The 19753-nt window shown below is 32.3% G+C and overlaps 1 protein-coding gene and 1 pseudogene across 2 annotated transcripts in view; both read right to left on the bottom strand.

The window, feature by feature from the left end:
- LOC148564655 (uncharacterized) overlaps positions 1-2696 on the bottom strand; it is a 2999-nt gene extending 303 nt beyond the window's left edge. The window contains exons 1-2 of the mRNA XM_088488681.1: positions 1023-2696; positions 572-786 (exon numbers count right to left, since the gene is read on the bottom strand). Of these exons, the coding sequence (XP_088344807.1) occupies positions 572-786; positions 1023-1820 (1013 nt within the window). The 5' untranslated portion in view covers positions 1821-2696. The remainder of the gene's footprint in view (positions 1-571; positions 787-1022) is intronic.
- Positions 1-14047, bottom strand: part of LOC107640671 (calcium-transporting ATPase 8, plasma membrane-type-like) — a 19359-nt pseudogene extending 5312 nt beyond the window's left edge. Inside the window, exons 1-23 of the transcript XR_015883351.1 lie at positions 13408-14047; positions 9997-10113; positions 9872-9914; positions 8883-8992; positions 8671-8802; positions 8484-8560; positions 8040-8122; positions 7777-7847; positions 7376-7456; positions 7193-7270; positions 7034-7105; positions 6527-6610; positions 6368-6450; positions 6168-6276; positions 6005-6060; positions 5609-5651; positions 5448-5531; positions 4419-4556; positions 4255-4320; positions 4076-4165; positions 3587-3697; positions 3139-3309; positions 2722-2781 (exon numbers count right to left, since the gene is read on the bottom strand). The product of XR_015883351.1 is annotated as a calcium-transporting ATPase 8, plasma membrane-type-like (transcript). The remainder of the gene's footprint in view (positions 1-2721; positions 2782-3138; positions 3310-3586; positions 3698-4075; positions 4166-4254; positions 4321-4418; positions 4557-5447; positions 5532-5608; positions 5652-6004; positions 6061-6167; positions 6277-6367; positions 6451-6526; positions 6611-7033; positions 7106-7192; positions 7271-7375; positions 7457-7776; positions 7848-8039; positions 8123-8483; positions 8561-8670; positions 8803-8882; positions 8993-9871; positions 9915-9996; positions 10114-13407) is intronic.
- Positions 14048-19753: the final 5706 nt, after the last annotated feature.

Consider the following 19753-nt stretch of genomic DNA (forward strand, 5'->3'; position numbering starts at 1 on the left):
CCAAAGACTCGTAGTGGAAGAGAAAAAAGGTGCTCATGAGGAAATAAAATGGAATGAGGAACTTGATTTTGCAAAACAGAAGAAGGCATACGATTAATTAAATAACATGCAGTCAGAACAGCCTCACCCCAAAACTTAAGGGGAACATGAGTATGGAGAAGAAGAGTGCGAGCAGTTTCAATCAAGTGACGATGTTTATGCTCAGCCACACCATTCTGTTGAGAGGTATGAGGACAAGACGACTGATGTAAAATGCCTTGGGAGGACAAGTAAGACGAAAAGGGTGCTGAAAAATACTCACGAGCATTATCACTTCGTAAAATTTTAATTGAAGTTTTGAATTGGTTTTGAATTTCAGAACAGAAAGACTTGAAATGTGCAAATAATTCAGATCTGTCCATTAAATATAACCAAGTGCAACGAGAAAAGTCATCAATAAAGGTGACAAAATAACAAAAACAAGAATGAGAAGTAACACGACTAGGTCCCATTACATCAGAATGAATAACAGAAAAGGGAGACGCAGCTCGTGTATTGACACGACTTGAAAAAGAACTACGAACACGTTTACCTAAATGACAAGTTTGACACTCTAAGGTAGCAAGACGAGATAAACTCGGGACCATAGCTTGTAACTTCGAGAGGCTGGGATGTCCCAGGCGACAATGGACCACGTCCGGAGACCCAACAGCAGCAACAGAAGACACAGTAGTAGTGGGTAAGGTAAGCCGATACAGTCCTTCGAGACTCACATCCTATACCAATCGTCTGTCCCATCCCTCGATCCTGCACAATGACGGAGTCAGCAAAAAAGGTAACAGAACAATTAAGAGAACAAGTAAGTTGGCTAATAGAAATCAAATTGAAAGGACAATTGGGCATGTAAAGAACAGATTTCAAAGGTAATGTAGGAAGATGAGTAGCTTGACCTATTCCCTTAGCACCAATTTTAGAACCATCAGCCAAAGTGATAGAAGGAAGAAATGCAGGGTGTTCAAGTTTAGAGAGGACAGAAGAAGTACCCGAAATGTGATCAGAAGCACCTGAGTCAAGGACCCATGGTCCAAGAGAAGAGGAATGAGAGACACAAGCAACAGAATTACCAGAGTGGGCCACCGAAGCAACAGGAGTGGATGCCTACTTTGAAGCTTGGTACTTGAGACAAATATCCCTTGTGGTTGTGCGGCAGAGTGAACGTCAGATGGCTCATTAATTTGGACAACATTAGCTACCTTGATAGGACGACCATGGAGAGCATAACATTTATCCTGAGTATGACCAATCCTATGGCAATAGGTACAACTAAGGCGAGTGCGATTACCACGACCATTACCACGACCCCCACGGCCGCCGCGAGTGGGCACTTGAAAGGACACTTGAGAAGAAGATTGGGATGCCAATGCAGTTTGGTCGGAAGTATGGGTCTCAAGAGAGGGGCCGGATTGCAAGAGTCGTGCAAATACGTCCTCAAGGGAAAGAACGAATGAGGTGCCCAATATTTGTTGCCGAAGAGATTCAAGTTCAGCTGGCAACCCAAATAACGTAAGTACCAAAAACAGCTTTTCCTGTTGAGCATGATGGTCATTAGCATTAGACACATAGGGAAGGAGAGTCGAAAACTCTTCCTTGACAGCTTCCACAGCCCCAACATAAGATTCCATATCAGTTCCTTGAAGTTGTAAACTATACAGCTTCTTAGCAACATGGTAAAGTCTTGCAATGTCATTAGTGTATAAAGCTTTAGCACGGTCCCACACCTTTTTACAAGTTTTGTAAGCTCGAAACATAGTCAGCTTTGGTGGATCAATGGTCTGCCACATAAAGCTTTAGCTGGGCATCAATCTTCTTCCAAGTGGTTTTGTCAGCGGCGCGAACATCATCAACAGATTTAGTAAGGTGGTCTTCATAGCCTTGGCCCATGAACCAAAGTTCCACAGAATCAGCCCAAGAAAAGTAATTTTTGGCACCCATCAATTTTTCAGAGGTCATTGTAGCGGTTCCAGAAACAACAGATGTTAGAACAGCCGGTTTGCCACCATTAGAGTTGGTGTCGAGGGTTACCTCAGAAGACATGATGGCAGACACTCAGAAACGGCCGGAAAAAACCTGGGCAGCGGAGCGTGACGTTCACGCGCGTCTGGAGCGGAGGCGCGAGGACCACGCGCAGGTAAAGGGGCGGCGCGTCGGCGCGTGCGGCGGTTGACGGCGGTGAAATTTTGGGGACAGGCCGAACTTGGCTTTCCGGTTCTGATTCTGGGGTTGCTTCGGAATGGATCTGATGTTTGACAAGGTTTTGGCCGGAAAAACAGTTTCTGACGAAGAGACACAGCTGATAGTGTCAGCTGGTGGGAAAAGGGAACACGGCTAAAAGATTGCAGCCGGAAAAGAAGAAAAACAAATAGAAACCAGAGCCGGGTCGGAACCCGCTCTGATAACCAACTTGAAATACGCGAATGAAGTGAGACAGATTGTGTTTTGGATGAATTCCTTGAGAGAATCATCTCTCAGCGTCAATATATATATATACATAGGTACAGAAATAAAATCCCTTAATACTAGGTGATACAACAGAATCAGATATCTAAAAGCAGAAACTATATCAAAACAGAATAACTTATATAAAGTCTATATCTCTCAGAATAACTTATATACAGCCTATATCTCTAATCTGATATTAAACAAATTCTATTGAGGATATTTAATCTGATATTCAATAAGTACCTTAACCCCAGATTTTTGGCAAAGCTCCACTGAATCTTTGACTCCAGGTCGACAAGGATCCTGCATGTCAAATATGAGATTAAGAATCAGATATTTAACCAGCAGAAGCGTATCCTAGAGTCAAATGCTATCATAAGTTAGAGTTTATCAATGATTCCCGTGTTAAATCCAAATGCACAGAATCCACTTACAAGATATTGTCATGGACGGTAAATAAAATTAACAAAACTATAATCCCTGCAGAGTCCCAAGTCCCAACCACTTGCAATTAAGCAAACAGATGAGATTGGCAGCTAGGAATGAGTGTGCAAAACACAATAAATTTTAAATTAGAGAAAAACAAAAGCAAAAGAAAATATTAATACATTATAAACATCAATGACAATGATAGACATGTATTCAGAGGAAAATACTTGCTTTCAGACCAACAATAGCTAACAAAACAAGATTATCTTCTGGTAAAGACCAGTGAGCCCGTTCTTCTTCAGTGGCTGGAACATTCTCCTTTTCAAATGTTCTATATGCAATGGCAACACAACGTAAACTCTCGGCAGCCATGTCTTCAATAGCTTTTCTGAAAGATACCATCTGCAAGCCAGGAAAATTTCACTATGTAGGACTTTCTCCAGATCAAGCGAGTGAACTACTAAAGGTTGAATCATCCAAACTACATTTGTTTGCTTTGTAAAATAGGTTGACACAGTCCAGTGAAAAACAGAGAGAGAGAGAGAGAGAGAGAGAATGGATAATACGCCTTGGCTGAGATTATTTCCAAACAGGAAAAGAAAGTGAAAACAAACAAACAAAAAACAGAAGAATGCCTTTATGAAAGCACAGGTCAGAATATAAAACTGCTTTATCAAACCTTTTCCTCATCCATGTCTACCAACTGGTCATTTGCATCAATGTACCGTGTACAGCAGGCTAGGACAATCTCAGCAGCACCTTTCCAGTGTATGTGAACTTCAGAGTCAGCCTGCATACAGAGATAAAATTTGCTTATTTAAGGTGCACGATATGATAAAACAGATGATTACATCATTATGCAGTACAAGCATATTGTGATGATATTCCAGTCAACTTGCATACTTTACTGGTATGTAGATAATCTCACAACTTGAAAGTGAAACGGACATATCAGTGTTTAATTCAGATTTAAGAGTGAATTGACAGTTATTAATATTTAATATGACATTGGAGTTACTTGTTAGTGCTCATAGATGTGAATGAAACACAGGGACAACACGGGCACAAAATAGTGATCCAACTGAAGCAATTAAAAATAGAAATCCACATTACAAAGAAGATACAGCAGCAATAGCTTAAACTGTCTATGAGAGAATATCGTTTGTACTGCAACTCCGCCTCATTTTTTCTCAGAATTGAAAGGGAAAACGTGAATAATTGATGATTCCTATCTAGTAGAGTCGAAGTTCATCCCAATCTGATATTTGATTAACATTTACAAGCAACTGTAAGAATATAAGCTTCACAGACAAAAATAGGGAATAAACTGTATTACTGAAAACAGACCTCTAATCCCCAATGTAAAATTGCCTTTTCTGTTGGTGATCTGGCAACCTCAACATCGTTACCACCCTGTCAAGGACAGACTTTAGCAGAATGCAGCAGCACCAAAATTATTGTCCATACAGAGAAGAGTAAAACAAAGTGTAACAAGATCAGTTCAAGCAAACCGCAGGGACAAAAACACTGCCATTAGTGTTCTGTGCAACACCTTCAATGAGCAAAGAGTGGAGCTTGGGAGAGAGCTCTGACTTGTTACCAGGAGGATCATTCTTCTTCCCACCAGCATAAGCCTCCACCTCAGTCATCTGTCATAAAGTATTTAATAAAATTCAAGCTATAAACAGAAAATCTGCCTTAAAGTTAACTATCAATGTCAACTATGACCCATAGAAATTAACTTCCTTTAAAATGTTCCCAAATTTCAAATCGACGAGAGTTCAATCGATATCTTCCAAATTCCATAGAATCAATGAAATTTTGTGCTCCTAATTTACCTTAAATGCGGAAGGCTTATTATATACAACCTAAACTGGTGAGCATCGACATGGGATGCCAGGAGCAACAATACTATGGTTGAATTTTCACCTGAAGTTTCTCCTGGCCTCTACTTTCAACAATTGGAAAATTCTCCATCTGATCAACTCTTATGAAAAAATCTATTTCAGTCAATAGGCACTATCCTTTCTTTCTCCATCACCCACCCACCACGCACGGGCGTGCGGGGCCTTCTAAGTTCTAATACATTCATTCCTGATATCTTCTAAATCCACTACAATATCCATATATTTATAACTCTTAGCTTAGGCTCTTCTTGACATTCTACTACAAGACATTTTTACAGTAAAAGGCATTGTGCTTCTCCCGCTGTAAAACAAACTTTTCATTTTAAGGATTCACAATCTCTTCTATTCATCTACCAAACCTGAATTCTATGGTTTACATCTCCATCTATTCTCCCGTTTTGTGTGATCTCCGAATTTCACAGCTAAAATAGCACTAGTGAGAATATTGATAAGTCCGGTATGTCAAAATCCATGTGAAGTGTGCAGACGAAGGTTTTAACCCCACCAAGCATGTATTTGATTGCTGAACCACTAAAACAGAAACAGCTTCTTGAAGTGTGATCTCCAGAAAATTTATGAAAATTGCCTAAAACCAGAATCCAATGAAAATTCAAATGATACATCCCAACATACCTGATTCATGGTCAACGTGCAAGTTTTATCACTGCAAATGGTTGTTGCATAGCCCATTGTCTCACAAGCGGAAAGCCTCCTCACCTGCAATTCGATGCTTCAGATTTAACAGAGATTCACATGTATGTCAAAATCCAATCAAAGAACAAACACCGACTTACCAAAGCTTTATCCGCCATCATTTTCCTCATTGAGTACGCCAGTCTATAACATGGTCAAGAAATGATGCGTAAGAGATAGGGAAAAATAATATATAATATATTCCAAAGAGCAAATTAACAAATACTAGGTACGGATAAATCATTATCTTTTATCAAAAATACAGCCAGTACTTCAAAAAAAAATTTAAAGGTATCAAAATTATAAAATATAATGAGATACAAGCATAATAACAGCAAAATTTTACCACCACATTTTCTGGCACCAACAGTAACACATCATTCAGACTATACAATAAACTGTTCCTTCTGTTTTTAACTAAAAAGGGTCAGCTAAAACCAAGACTAAGCAACAGAATGAAGTAAAAGTACTAGGTCAGAGGGAATTAGCAAACTTACGTTAAGGTAACTGCTAACGGGAGCCCTTCTGGTACTGCAACCACTACAATAGTGACCTAAATATTCAATGGTTACAATCATACTATATAAAATATAGACAAAAGTATGTTGGATTGCATCATCATGACTTCTCCCACAATTTAGACTTCATCAAGGCACATACCGCAACAGTTACTATCTTAATTGCCCCGTCAATAGCATCACCAACTTTAGTCTTCCCTGCTTTAAATTGAACATTGCCACTTGCATCTCTGGTATGGCCGGAGAAAAATCTGCTAAAAATTAATCTTGTCAGAGGCATGCATAATAAAAGCTATTATCACAAGAAAACAAATGGAAAACCATAAACCAATATCTAATGACCTGGCCAGTAGCACAATCAGAACAACAACAGCAACAGAGAGACCAACAATACCGATGAAGGTGGCTACACCATTTAAGCGAACCTATATTGAGAATATGTTAAGGACTAGTAATATTTAAGAACACAAGATCTGGCAAGGAAATTATAGGTAAAAACACCTGCAAAGGTGTTTCTTCACCAGTGTCTTCTGAAATGCTGGCCATTAGAAGCCCCCATTCAGTATTAACACCAACACCAGTTACCTAGAAAAATAAACAAACCAATAAAATCTGAAACCAACAAATTACATGATCAACCAATATAGAATATTTGGGAAAACTACAAAATATATATAAGCAATTTAATGCAGAGGTTTCAAAAAAATAAATATAAACAAGTTCGGAACAGGTCAGTATACATTTTCCAGCATCCGATTTCTTTGTCTCAATCCCAAGAAAAATACTTCAAAATGAGAATGTAAAACAAAAGCTTAATTTCAATACTGACCAGAAGGAATAAAAAGAAAAGAAGAGGTTTAGTGTTTAGGGAGAAAGGAGGAGAATACACACACTCTCTTACCAAAATGGTTTAAATGAATAAATCCAATTAGGAAGCATTCCACCACCTATTAACAAGATAAAAACTACAAAAAACGAAAAAGTAAATGAAAAGCAAGTCTATATTACCAGCATAGTACCACTGCCATCTGCAACTTTACACCCAGACATCAAAAAAGGGTCCTTAGAATCTTTATGGACCTGGAGGCAAAATGATTATATGAGGAGAAAATGTTAATTTGGTTATTATTTGATTTCCCCATTAGACAGAAATAAATAAACACTTACAATTTTGCTCTCCCCAGTCATACTTGATTCATCAATTGCAAGAGAGTGACCAGTGATCAAAATTCCATCAGCAGGGACCTAAAAAGAGCATATCATAACTCAATCACAAAAGGTAAAGGCAATCATCAGGAAAGAAAAGTAAAAACCACAAATTTAAAATTAAGGAACAAAAAAGGCTTGTACCTGGTTACCAATATTGAGGGGTATAACATCACCAACAACAATCTCTATAGAGATTTCAATCCTTCTACCACCTCTGATAACCTACTCAAATCCGAACACTAGTTTAGTTTAAAATATGAAAGGAAAAATGCAAAATAAATACATACAAACATACGTCTGTGTGTGTGTGCCACAAAATAAAATCAAGATGTTCAATCCCAAAAAAACAAAAAAAAAATCCAAAAATAAAAGTAAAAAAAGAACAAAAAAAACAAAACAAAACTCGAGAGCACAAACCTCCAAGTGGATATTTCTCTTCTCTGCATGATGTGTGTCGTAAAATAAGATCAAGATGTTTAACTGAGCTACATCCCCCCCCCCCTCCCCCCGGGGGGAAAAAAACGAAACACGAGAACACAAACCTCCAAATGGATATTTCTCTTCTCTTCATTCAGGTTCCGAAACTGAAGAGACTGCTTATAGTCACTTATAGCTACAAAGCCAGGAGAAAAGAATTAATGAAATGAGCAAGATGAAGGGAAAATTACTATATGTTTAATTATTCTAATAACCTCCACAATAAAAGATGAAGTGGACCATAAACGTCTGTAAATTGTGGATAAGAGTCCAAACATTTAATTAAAGCTATACGCGTTGCTCTCCGTACAAAGACAAAATTATATACCTGTGACAACAATGACAAGAATAACTGCAAAAGCAATGCTTCCCCCATCATACCATCCTTCCTCAATACCCTGAAACAGAAAAGTAGCTCTGCTGAAGGCTAAATCAAGATAGACCATGATATGCTCCAGTATACTCTTAGAGTAAGGGAGGGATTGAAAGTAGCTCTGAACAGGCTACTAACAGTTGTATTATTTACATAATATAAAACTACCAAGAAGCAAGAAGAACAAGGAAACGAGAGAAGAAAAACTCAAATTTCCAGTCAAAGTCAGCAAGACTGAGCTGGTAATAAAAGGAAGTATGTGAAGACCAGAATAAATATTTAAGTATAATATTTGCATGCAGATAGAGGAAAAAAACAGGCCAAGTTACAGTGTCAATCCCCACACTAAACAAATTATTGCATCATAATTTTGCCACCAAAGCTCACCTCAGATTTTATCCCAATGCCAATGAAGCCGCTGCAGCTACCATTAAAATAATCAAAGTCAGATCCTTGCAAGCATCCTACATAAACATCTGTAGAAGGAAACCGAAACAAATAGGTCACTACAATATCACTCGGCCAATAACATCGGATACTACAGAAGCATTAAGGATCCAATGGTTCATAATGCGCTAAAATTTACCCAGAAACTTCTTCCTTTCTTTTGAGGATAATCATTGGAACCAAATGCATTCCTTCGTTTTAGTAAGTCAGCATCATCACCATGAATCCCCTTCTCTAAATTGGTTTTCAACAAATTTGATATCCCAGCAACCTGATAGTGATTCAGAACAAAAAAGAGTGATCAACATCATTACAAAGTTGAGAGAGAAGGAAGGTGCACAGCAAACTTACCCCTCCATATTGCTGAAGAGCAACGGTATCATGCTCCCTTGAAACTGAAGCAAGTTGCTCTTGTCCAATTGGAAATTCACCAGCAGAGGCCACAGGAGGCTTTGTGGTTTCTACCAGTAATTAAAATGCATTCATCATCGATAAATGTCCAACCACATCATATCAGATGAAAATAAAATACAGCTTGGAACTACCCAGAAATAGTTATATAAATCCTTCAAACATTGAATTGCACTAGTGGATTACTCGGCACTAATCTATCCTTTATTCAATGTGTAAAATAGTAACAAATGTGAGATTAGTTGAGGTAGTATGTTGGCATTAATACAAATGATTTTGGGTTCAAGTCTTTGAGAACGGGAAAAAAAATTTTATATTCCATTAAATCATTGGACACCAAAAAGGGGATTTCCCTTAATATATTGTATAGGTTTTTCAAGAATAAGGGAGGTAGTTCACAGAACAAAAATTGGACACCAAAAAAAAAAAATCCCCTTTAACCCATTTATTTATTAAACATGCATAATTAGTCAAGATGGTGACTATTTTACACTCTAAGATCTCAAGTTTTAAGTTTTGAGATGCCCAAAAAATATATTTTTTCATGGAGATATATACTACAAAGGGTATCGCGCGCGTGCCCACAGGGTTTTGTTTTTTTTGGGGGGGGGGGGGGGGGGGGCATCAAACCCCTCCCATATAACTTGATTAAAAGGTTTTGGGTTCAAATCTTTAATATAACAAAAAATAAATGTTTAATAGGTTATATATAATGAAGGGTATTTTAGGGTAAAAATTGGACATCAACCCTTCTCATATTAACATTAACATTAATAAATTGAAAACAAACATTTAGCCAAAAAAAAATTCAAGTCCAAGATGATGATCATGACATGAACTTTCATCCAGATGATTATTTATTTGTAAGTATTGGGAAACACCATACTTAAGTATCCAAAAATAACAATGAGCATGATCTGATTACTCACCAATCACTTGACCATCCCCGGCTGCTTTGAAAAGATATGCTGCCTAGAAGGCCAAAATGCATATTCAGTACACTTAAATTTTTGTAACACCAAAATGATAGACATTCCAGTTGAAGGAAGCATACCCTAATGGCTTGTGCATGAGCTCTAATCTTTCTCAATATTTGTGTCTTCTCTTCTTGTTTTTTCAAGTCCAAGGTGTAACGAAATCGACAAGAAGCATTAAGCACCAGTGCTGCTTGCTAAAGATAAATAAAATAAAAAAAAAAAAGGATTTCTCCTCTCATTATTTAAGAAAAAGTTACCTCCCAAGTAACACACACACACACACACACAGCTCAAGAATGACAAAGAAAATTAGTCAAATAATATACTTTTGCTCAATATAATACTAAGAAAAACAACACTCCATCAGATAGAATAAACAAAAATGAGAAGAAATTCGTTATAATTCCTCAAGCAAATTTTGAGAGCAGAAGTTTGCATTACTTGTGCTCCTTTGAATCTCATACAAGTCAAACTCATCATGAACAGCAACAACAATGAAGTCTTGTCCTAATCAGGCGAAAGTGCTCGATCATGAATCATATTCAGTTATTCGCATTTAAGCATTAAGTCAAGTTTCCCTTTCTTTTTAGTAACTTCACCTATGATTCTTCTTCTAAGTCTTCCTCTACCTATGGTTACTAAACTACCCTTCATTTCATTTACTCTCTCCTTACTTGGGCATCTACAGTCTTCTCCGTTCGAGCCTTTAAAAGTCTAGGTTTCTTTTAATAACTTCACCTGGAAAAGGGTAAAATAGCCCGTCTCAAGCCTGGATAAAGGTAGACCTTTGTATTAGACAGTCAACGGCCAATATAAAATGTTGTCAAACCTTATAAAATAGATCCAAAATGGGACGAACGAAACTGATATGTTTAATTTTATCTTGACTCTTCAAATTAATGGCAGAAGTCAAAATATCTACCAGGAGCAAACTCTCGCAATTGAAGCATTACTCAAAAATAGAAGAATCCGAATATACTACATTCTCAAAAAGGTATGTGGCAGAGCCAATATTACAACCATCTTACTACAGAGTAATTGACACATCAGTCTTTCACAACAGACTCTGTTTTTTTTTTTTTTTTTCATTTAAACACATGGAGCAGAAAACAAAACTAATTCTTGAAACCAAATAAGACGTAGGAGTGGGATTGAACAGGGAATTTTTTTTTTTTTTAAGTTTATAAGAACATGAGATGTATACAAGTATAATTATAGAAAGGAACATTAATATATATTTAATTTATGATCAAAATAATTTAATTCTCCCACACACTAAAAGAAACACAATAAATAAATTCAATAGTAAGATATATAAAAAATATATTTGAACATATGTTAGACTAAATATACTTATACAACAAAATTAAATATTTGAACATAAAGCTGAAAAGGTAAAGGTGGCTGGATGATATGGTGTAGTCTATTTTGAAGTGCCTTGGGTATAAAAGGAATACTTAGCTTTAAATTTTTTTTTCAATTTTTCATGAGAAAGAATATAAATAGAATAGTTGGAATATGACAACCGCGGGCATCCAGAGGCTACAAGTCGCATGCACGCTTGTCATCTTCAAGCCCCACTTTCAAATTACAACAGCTACTTCAACCAGAAATCAAATTCAGTTTCACATAGTTAAATAGTTACTCCCTTCCAATAATGTCAGAATATCTCCAAGCATTTAAAGAACTCTTATCCTCACAAACATCCCTTTCAATAATGGGTTATTTCCTTCATACAGATTGAGAGAACAATTCTTTCTTTCTCCTCACTTCTCTTCTAGGGTTCACATTGCTGTACTGAAACAAACAACAACAGAAACAAAGCCTCATCCTAGCAGGTGAGGTCGGCTACATGGATCAAACGACGCAATTGCGCCCCATCATGAAACAACATCCTAATTTCAAGTTCCATTCTTGCCTTTTCCAGCCCCAAATTACATCAAAGCACTTATCGTTATCATTCAAATTTTGAAGATAAATCTTGCTGTACTCTTTTTTCCATTTACATCCTGCAGGAAGCACCCATGAAATCCAGCAACTACTTCGTAATTAGAATACAAATCTATTAAAGCCATAACCGAATCCTTAACCCTGAAGTTGTCTTCTTTAACCTCCAATAATCAACTCGAGAAAAGAAAATGGCTGTTCCATGGAACGTGAAAACTTTCGAATGACAGCGTAGAAATCAAATCCTAGAAGGGCTGGATCCTCTCTTGTCTGTTTCTGATATGTAAAGCACATCATTCAAAAAGTTACTTTACACAAAAAATAAGGCTTAGATCTCACTGAAGATTCCAACTGATGCATTATCCTCACTTCCCATTGAACAATAGTTCCATTCAGTCAATCACTTCATTTCCAATCACAACTCAGTCAACATAGAGACAGGAACCCATCCTCCATCTTCCTTTCCCTACACCTCATATTATGATAAAACTAGGAATGAATGCAACCCAATCTACCACTCAACTTTTCTCCTCCACCAGGACACAACTCAAAGGCTCCCAAAAGTGGCCTCATAAGCCTGAGATTAAACCTAACAAGCTCTTCTCCAGAAGGATCAGAAGCTGAGAATTATTGTGCCACTGTTGGGGAGAATCTCTGTAGTATGTTCTGATGCATTTCATTTAGCTTTTTACACACAGAGAATGAATTGTTGATTCTGTTAGGTTATTTTGCATCTAACCCACACTGGAAACTAAAATGTTTCCTTTCCCACAAATAAGTGCAAACTCTACAGAAACCACACGCTGACTGAAATTTTCCCTCTAAATCTATCTCACACTATATCACTACAAACTTTCCTCATTGAGAGAGTCCAATAATATTATGTTATTGACTCGTACTTCATTTTGTGAGTGTACAAGGCTCCAGCTTAGAGGATCCGAATTCTGCAGATATACGTGTTTAATATACAATATCCCCGAGACATAACTTGAAACTAATCACCACTAAATTTAGTGTAATCCACCAGTGTTGATACTCAGTTTCTCCATCACACGAAAATCATATCAGACCAATTATTCCTCTAGCCCTACACTTATAATTAGGAATAATCAGTACTCCCATTAACCCTAAATTCAACTAAAATATAGCAAATGACAACACTAACCAGTAAGAAGAGAAACATATATATAGATATACCGAAGGAAACATTAATAAACCGAAAACTTAAATATAAAAAAAGGATAACACTGTGCAAGATTGTGTGTGTAGAAGAAGAGAAAAAGTTGCTCACTCCCTACGCTAATAATTAGGAATAACCAGTACTCAATAAACCCTAAATTCAACTAAAATATAGTAAATCACAATACTAATCAGCAGGAACAGAGTGACAGCAAAACAAATCAAAAAACAGAGAACATATACAGACATATATCCAACAGCCTAAACCCGAAAACATAAAACAAACCGAAAATTAAACAAACAAACAAAAAGGAAACGTGTGCAAGAGTGAGTGTAGTAGAAGAAGAGAAAGAGTGACGAACCCTCCAACGTCTGAGTCGCTCAATCGAGGCGTTCTTAGTCCTGGTGATGTCAAACGGATCAGAGACATCGCCGTCGTCGAAGTCGCCGGAGCGTGCTGTTGGAGGCCCCGCCTCCAAGTCAGTATCCGGAGGCGGCGGCCGGTGCGGCGAGCCATTCGCGTAACTCATCGGAGTAACTGTCGCAGGAGAGATGGCACCGTCAAATCACACTTTCTCAACAATACAGTTTCAACAACAATCTCTTTGCTTCGTACCAAACCATAACAGCCACTATTACAATAACACAACACAACGCTTCACACACACACACTTTTCTTTGTGACTGTAACTGTAACCACCTAATCAGAACGCGATTTCGAAGAAAATGTAGCAGAAGAAGAATCGTATCCTTTTTTTTTTTTTCTAACACGCAAAACCTATCTTTGGAAAATACGCAGTGTTTTTTCTTCTTTTGTTCTCGAAATGAGACTCACTAATTGATTCGAATTTCAAAATTCAAAGTCCAACTCAAAACATTGACTCTCAGTCTACCCAGCTATCTCAGTTTTGTACTGTAGTATCAGATAAATAAATAAATAAAAAATAATTAATTATAGGAAACTTCACTCGCTATTTCGTTTTCGTGTTTCCTGGATTTAGTTGTAGTGTTGTACGGCACTACAACGTATAAAATGAAATTTAAAATAAAAAATAAATTATCAATTTAGTCCCGGAAAATAAATGATGACATGACTTTCACAATTTAGCCACGAAAACATTTTCAGTGAAATATTCCAACAATTTTGAACAGTAAAAAGAGACATTCTGCGACAAAATATCTTTTATGATTAAATTAATAGTTTACTCTAAAAAGATTATCCTTCTTTTGTTCGTATATTATAAATATCCAATTGGTTAATATCCCTGGGTTGAGGGGAAGAAGAAAGAGAGAGAGAAAGAAATAAGAATAGAGGCATACCGGATAAAGAAGACAAAGTAGCTTGTGTTGCCTTTTATTGTTTATGGGGTTTGTAACTGTGGCACTCTTGTTTCTTCTTTCTTGCTCGTCTTCCTTCTTCAGTATAACACATTAACACCTGAAAGAACTTCATAGAAAAGAGGCATGCATAACTCATGAGATGAGGACTCAGCACCCTGTCTTAGATAACCGCCACCGCGTAAATTTAATTACGTTTATTAGATGATGATATAGATATGGTGAAGACTCAGTTGCAGTCGACTTCACGTGAATTTGATTGTTGAGAGTCGTTTAATGAAAATTTAGTCAAATCAGTCAAATCATCTAACAGGCTCTCAGCTATCAACTTTACATGAAGTTGACTGCACTTGAGTTTCTACCTATAGATATACCATACATTAACATTAAACAATGTAACGTGTATCTGATCACAATTCTTTTTCTTTAATTATTAATTTTTATTATTCTTAGGATATTTTTTAAGGATTTATAAATAAACATCTACTTAATATATTAAAATTGAATTTTTTTTTCAATTTATAATGGTGAGATGTCACTTTTTTGTTAATCCATTTTTTTTCCAAAATAATTACACTATTTGCTCTTATAAATTTATTTTAGAAAAATATCTTTAATTAATATAATTATATTATAATTAATATTTAATGAATGATATATAATTATACTAATTTAAGAAACTGTGTTTATTATAATTATATCAAATCAATATGATATAATATGATATGATATGATAATAATATGCTAATAGCATAAGTTATTCTAATCATAATAAAATTATTTTCAATGCACAAATTATTCGGTTATTCTGTACTTATAAGTCTTTTTAATGATATAATAATAATAATAATAATAATAATAATAATAATAATAATAATAATAATAATAATCTATTTAATCTATTAAAATTAAACTTTTTTTAATTAATGAAAATGAGGTGTCATTTTTTGATAAATTTTTTTTTCAAAATAAAAATATTATTCTTTAATATATTTACATTTATTATTTATCAATTTCTTTTATTTTTATTTCTCACATTTGTTAAAGATTTTTTAATTATTATTATTTAATTTACTTATTTTAGATATTAATTATTAATAAGTCTTCACAATTATTTTTCAACTATTAGTATTATTAGTATATTAATATATTTTTAGAAATATTAGAAGTGAGATGTCAATTTCTTATAAACATTTTTCTTTCCAAAATAAAAGCGCCACTTTCGATATATTTATATTTACTATCTTCTCAATCTTTAAGAGAATATCTTTTTTATAATTATATAAAAATTAATATTTAATACATTATTATACTAATTGTCAATCATTAAATATTTTTAATCATTCTAATTACTATATTAATTTATATCATTCTAATTCTCCCTCATTATGCAAGTTGATATACACATTGATACAAGTTGATACTAATTATTATATTAATTGTATAATACTAATTGTCGATCATTAATATTTTTAATTATTATTTTCAATTATTATTTTTAATCAAACATAATTAGTAACAAATTGATACATACATTAATGGTGACAAATTGATATTGATAATAATAATAATAATAATAATAATAATAATAATAATAATAATAATAATAATAATAATAATAATAATAATAATAATAATAATAATAATAGAAAAGGTCTAAACAGCACATGCACAAGTTATATTTTAAAAAAGCAAAACATATTTTTAAAAAGATTAAGATATCAATAATTAAAAATAAAAAAATAAACATAATTCTATAATTCTAATTGCCATAAATATGATACTAACATTGATAATGGTAAATTGATATTGATATCAATAATTAATTTCTATAGTTATTTTTGTACTACTAATTACCATAAATATGATACTAACGTTAATAGTGGTAAGTTGATATTGATATCAATAATTAATTTCTATAATTATTTTTGTACTACTAACTTAAGTTATATATAGTGTTTCTTTTGCGATTTGTGAGTCTAAATCTAACAGGCAAAGCATTCTTTTTTTTTTCTAATTTGTTATTCTTTTTTGATTGAGCAATTGTTTCCAAGGAGTTTTGTAAGTCAAGTTCAAGTCTCATTCCCTCCACGCTTTCTACGTTTGTCCGAAAATATTCGAAGTGGAGCATCTAATAAGATTGAATTTTCTCAATTTAGATTCAATTTTGAAAAATTCGTTCAAATTTGAAGATACAATTCAAAGATTGGTACTATATTTAAATTTTTTTCTCTTAAACTTTTGTATTAAAATAATTTTATAACATACTGTGATTTTTTCAGAAACTACCGGCCTTCTGGTGCATCAATGCAATGTCATTGAGGAAAATAAAGGTCAATTTAGTTTGACAATTTTAACAAAAAAATGGTCTGAATTTGTACGGATTCTAATGTTCGATCTTATGATGTTTTTTCAATTGGTTGTCATTACTAAAATGACTCTAATCTATACGTATCTAAGGACTAGAATAGCTTAAATATTATTTAAATAATTTAGTTCTAATATTAGTATTTGATTAAATTAGTTTTAGAGAAATTTAAATTGTTGCCTCAATTTATATATTATGACTATTTTTTTTATATGTTATTTTTTTATTTTTTTGATATGAAATTTCTTTCTTTTTTTATTTTTAAGTTTATTTTTTTCTTGGATATATGCATCACTTTTTTTTATTTTTTGTATTTCAGATTAGGAATGCAATTATTAAGAGAAATGTAATTCATCAATATACTCAAGTGATTAAAAATTTAATTATATTGTGTGTATACAAGATTGATTAATTAAGATTAAAGCATGAAAAAAGAAAAAGAGTCATAATACGTGATTTTGCTTTTTTTTCTCATGTATAAAAATATGCGAAAGAAAAGAAAAATTAAAACATCACAATTTAAAATAAAAATAGTTAATCATCATGCGTATGAAAGGGGATTGAGAAATATGCATGGGTAGAAAAAAATAAAAAATTATTGCACGGTTGTAGAATAAAAAATAAACATATCTATAAGGAAATAATCATAACAAAAAAAATTAATATATGTGATTTAAATATTTTTATGTACAATTAATATATATGTATACATAAATAAGGAAATATTTAGAATTATTTAACAAAATTAATATATACGTATACATAAATAAAGAAATTACTATAATTTATAAAAATTACACATACGATGACATTAATAATAAAGAATAAAAAAACTTATCAACTGATTGTAGGCTCAAAAAAATTATGATCAGAAAATAACTAATATATGCGATTTAAATATATATACATACAATTAATATATATGTATAAACTAAATAAGAAAATATTTAGAATTATTTAATAAAATAAATATATTCTGAGAATAAAAAAATTATTAACTAAACAATTAATATATACATATAAATAAATAAAAAATTATTATTATTTATGAAGATTATTATGCGTATGATGGTATTAATGGAATAACAAAATCATTGAATGATTGTAGGCTCAAAATAAAATATTCATAATCAGAAAATCAAAAAATAATTAGCATAGGTGATTTAATATATATGTATACTTAAATAATAAAAAGTTTAAAATTATTTAAACAAAATAAATAAATATATCTTACCAATAAAAAAAACTATTGACTAAACGATTAATATATACCGATAGCATAAATAAATAAAATCCTTAAATAAAAAAGAAATAGTACGTTTTTTTATTTTGGGAATAAAACATAAATAATTATAATATAATTATTTATTTTATTATTAATATTTATAATTATTATTTTAATCATAAATTTAGAAAAAAAGAAGATTAACAAAAATGATTAACGATTATATTAGAATTGTTACACTTAACACCAGATTAAGAAAAAACGAACGCATAACATATTACTTTTTTATTAATCAAATTATTACAATTCAAAGTAATTTTAATAAAATAATTTAAAATTATAATTTCAACCTTATCACGTGCATAGTACAAGTTATTGAACAATTTATTATCATGTACATGGCACGAACTATTAAATAATTTCTCATGTGTTTTTTTTCTCCAAAATAAATACACTGTTTTTACCTATAATTATTATTCTTTATCAATTCTTTTATTTAAACACTATTATTATTTATTAATTATTTTTTTATTTTTCACATTTATTAAAAAAAATTTCAATATTTTAGGTATTAATTATTGTTATTTAATTAACTTATTTTTGGTATTTAATTATTAAAATTTTAGGTATTAATTATACTCCAATTGCGATATTAAGACTTTGAACATGAGGTCAATTTAATTTTGGGCATTACCGGAAACATATATATATATATATATGATATTTTAAGTATTAATTATTGTTATTTATTAACTTATTTTAGGTATTTAATTATTAAAATATTAGATATTAATTATACCTTGTTTATAGTGTTAAGACTTTAGAGATAATCCCAATTTAATTTTGGGTAACGTCGGGAGCAAATATTTATATGATATTAAGTTAGGAGAGTATATTTTAATTTTACATAAAGTAATATAATAGATATAGTGTATAAATAAATTTACTTAACAAATATAATTATTCATAGAGTGATATTTTACTATGATAATACATCTTTTTGTATATGTTCTCTCTCTTTATATATATATATCCCCTTTTAATTCATTATTTTTCTGTCACATGACATATTCATAATTATTATATTTTAAATTTAGAATTTTCTTGATCTATAATATTACGTGTAGAAATGATAAGCAACAAAGAATGAAAAAAAAAACATATCAAACATAATTACCATTAATCTTTTTTCTTTAGTTTTTAAATATATTATTTATTTTATTTATTTAAAGTAATAACTAAATTTATTATAATTGTAATACAATTATCTTTAAACTATTAGTATTATTAGTATATTTTTTAAAATATTAACATATTATTAATATATATAATAAGTAATAGTGAATTTTCTCTCACATATTTATCATTTAAAAAATTTATAATTTTGACATAGTCTTTATTCTATTTTTTTTTCTTTTTCATATCGAATGGTTATTGTCTACTATCCTATCAATAGTATCACTTATAGTAAATTATACGAAGAAAAAGTATGAAAAATAAAGACCAGAATTATAAGGCTATAGAAAGTCCGATCCAAGTTTGACATGAACAAGATAGCTTATATAGAAATAGTTCTTTTACTAAATTAGTTTATTCTTTTACTAAATTTTTTCAAGTAATGCTAAGTTCAATTTATAAATAGAGTTTAATTTTGATATACTGACAGTGTAAAATATTTTACACAGTCGTGCAATCACATCCGTTCTTTTGGATGACCATTCACGCATTCAATGTAAAAAGTAGTTATTTTTACTGATGTGTCATTATATAATTAGAT

Source organism: Arachis ipaensis, chromosome B5 (assembly GCF_059453495.1).
Source record: "Arachis ipaensis isolate K30076 ecotype BB chromosome B5, ASM5945349v1, whole genome shotgun sequence".
Classification (NCBI taxonomy): Eukaryota; Viridiplantae; Streptophyta; class Magnoliopsida; order Fabales; family Fabaceae; genus Arachis; species Arachis ipaensis.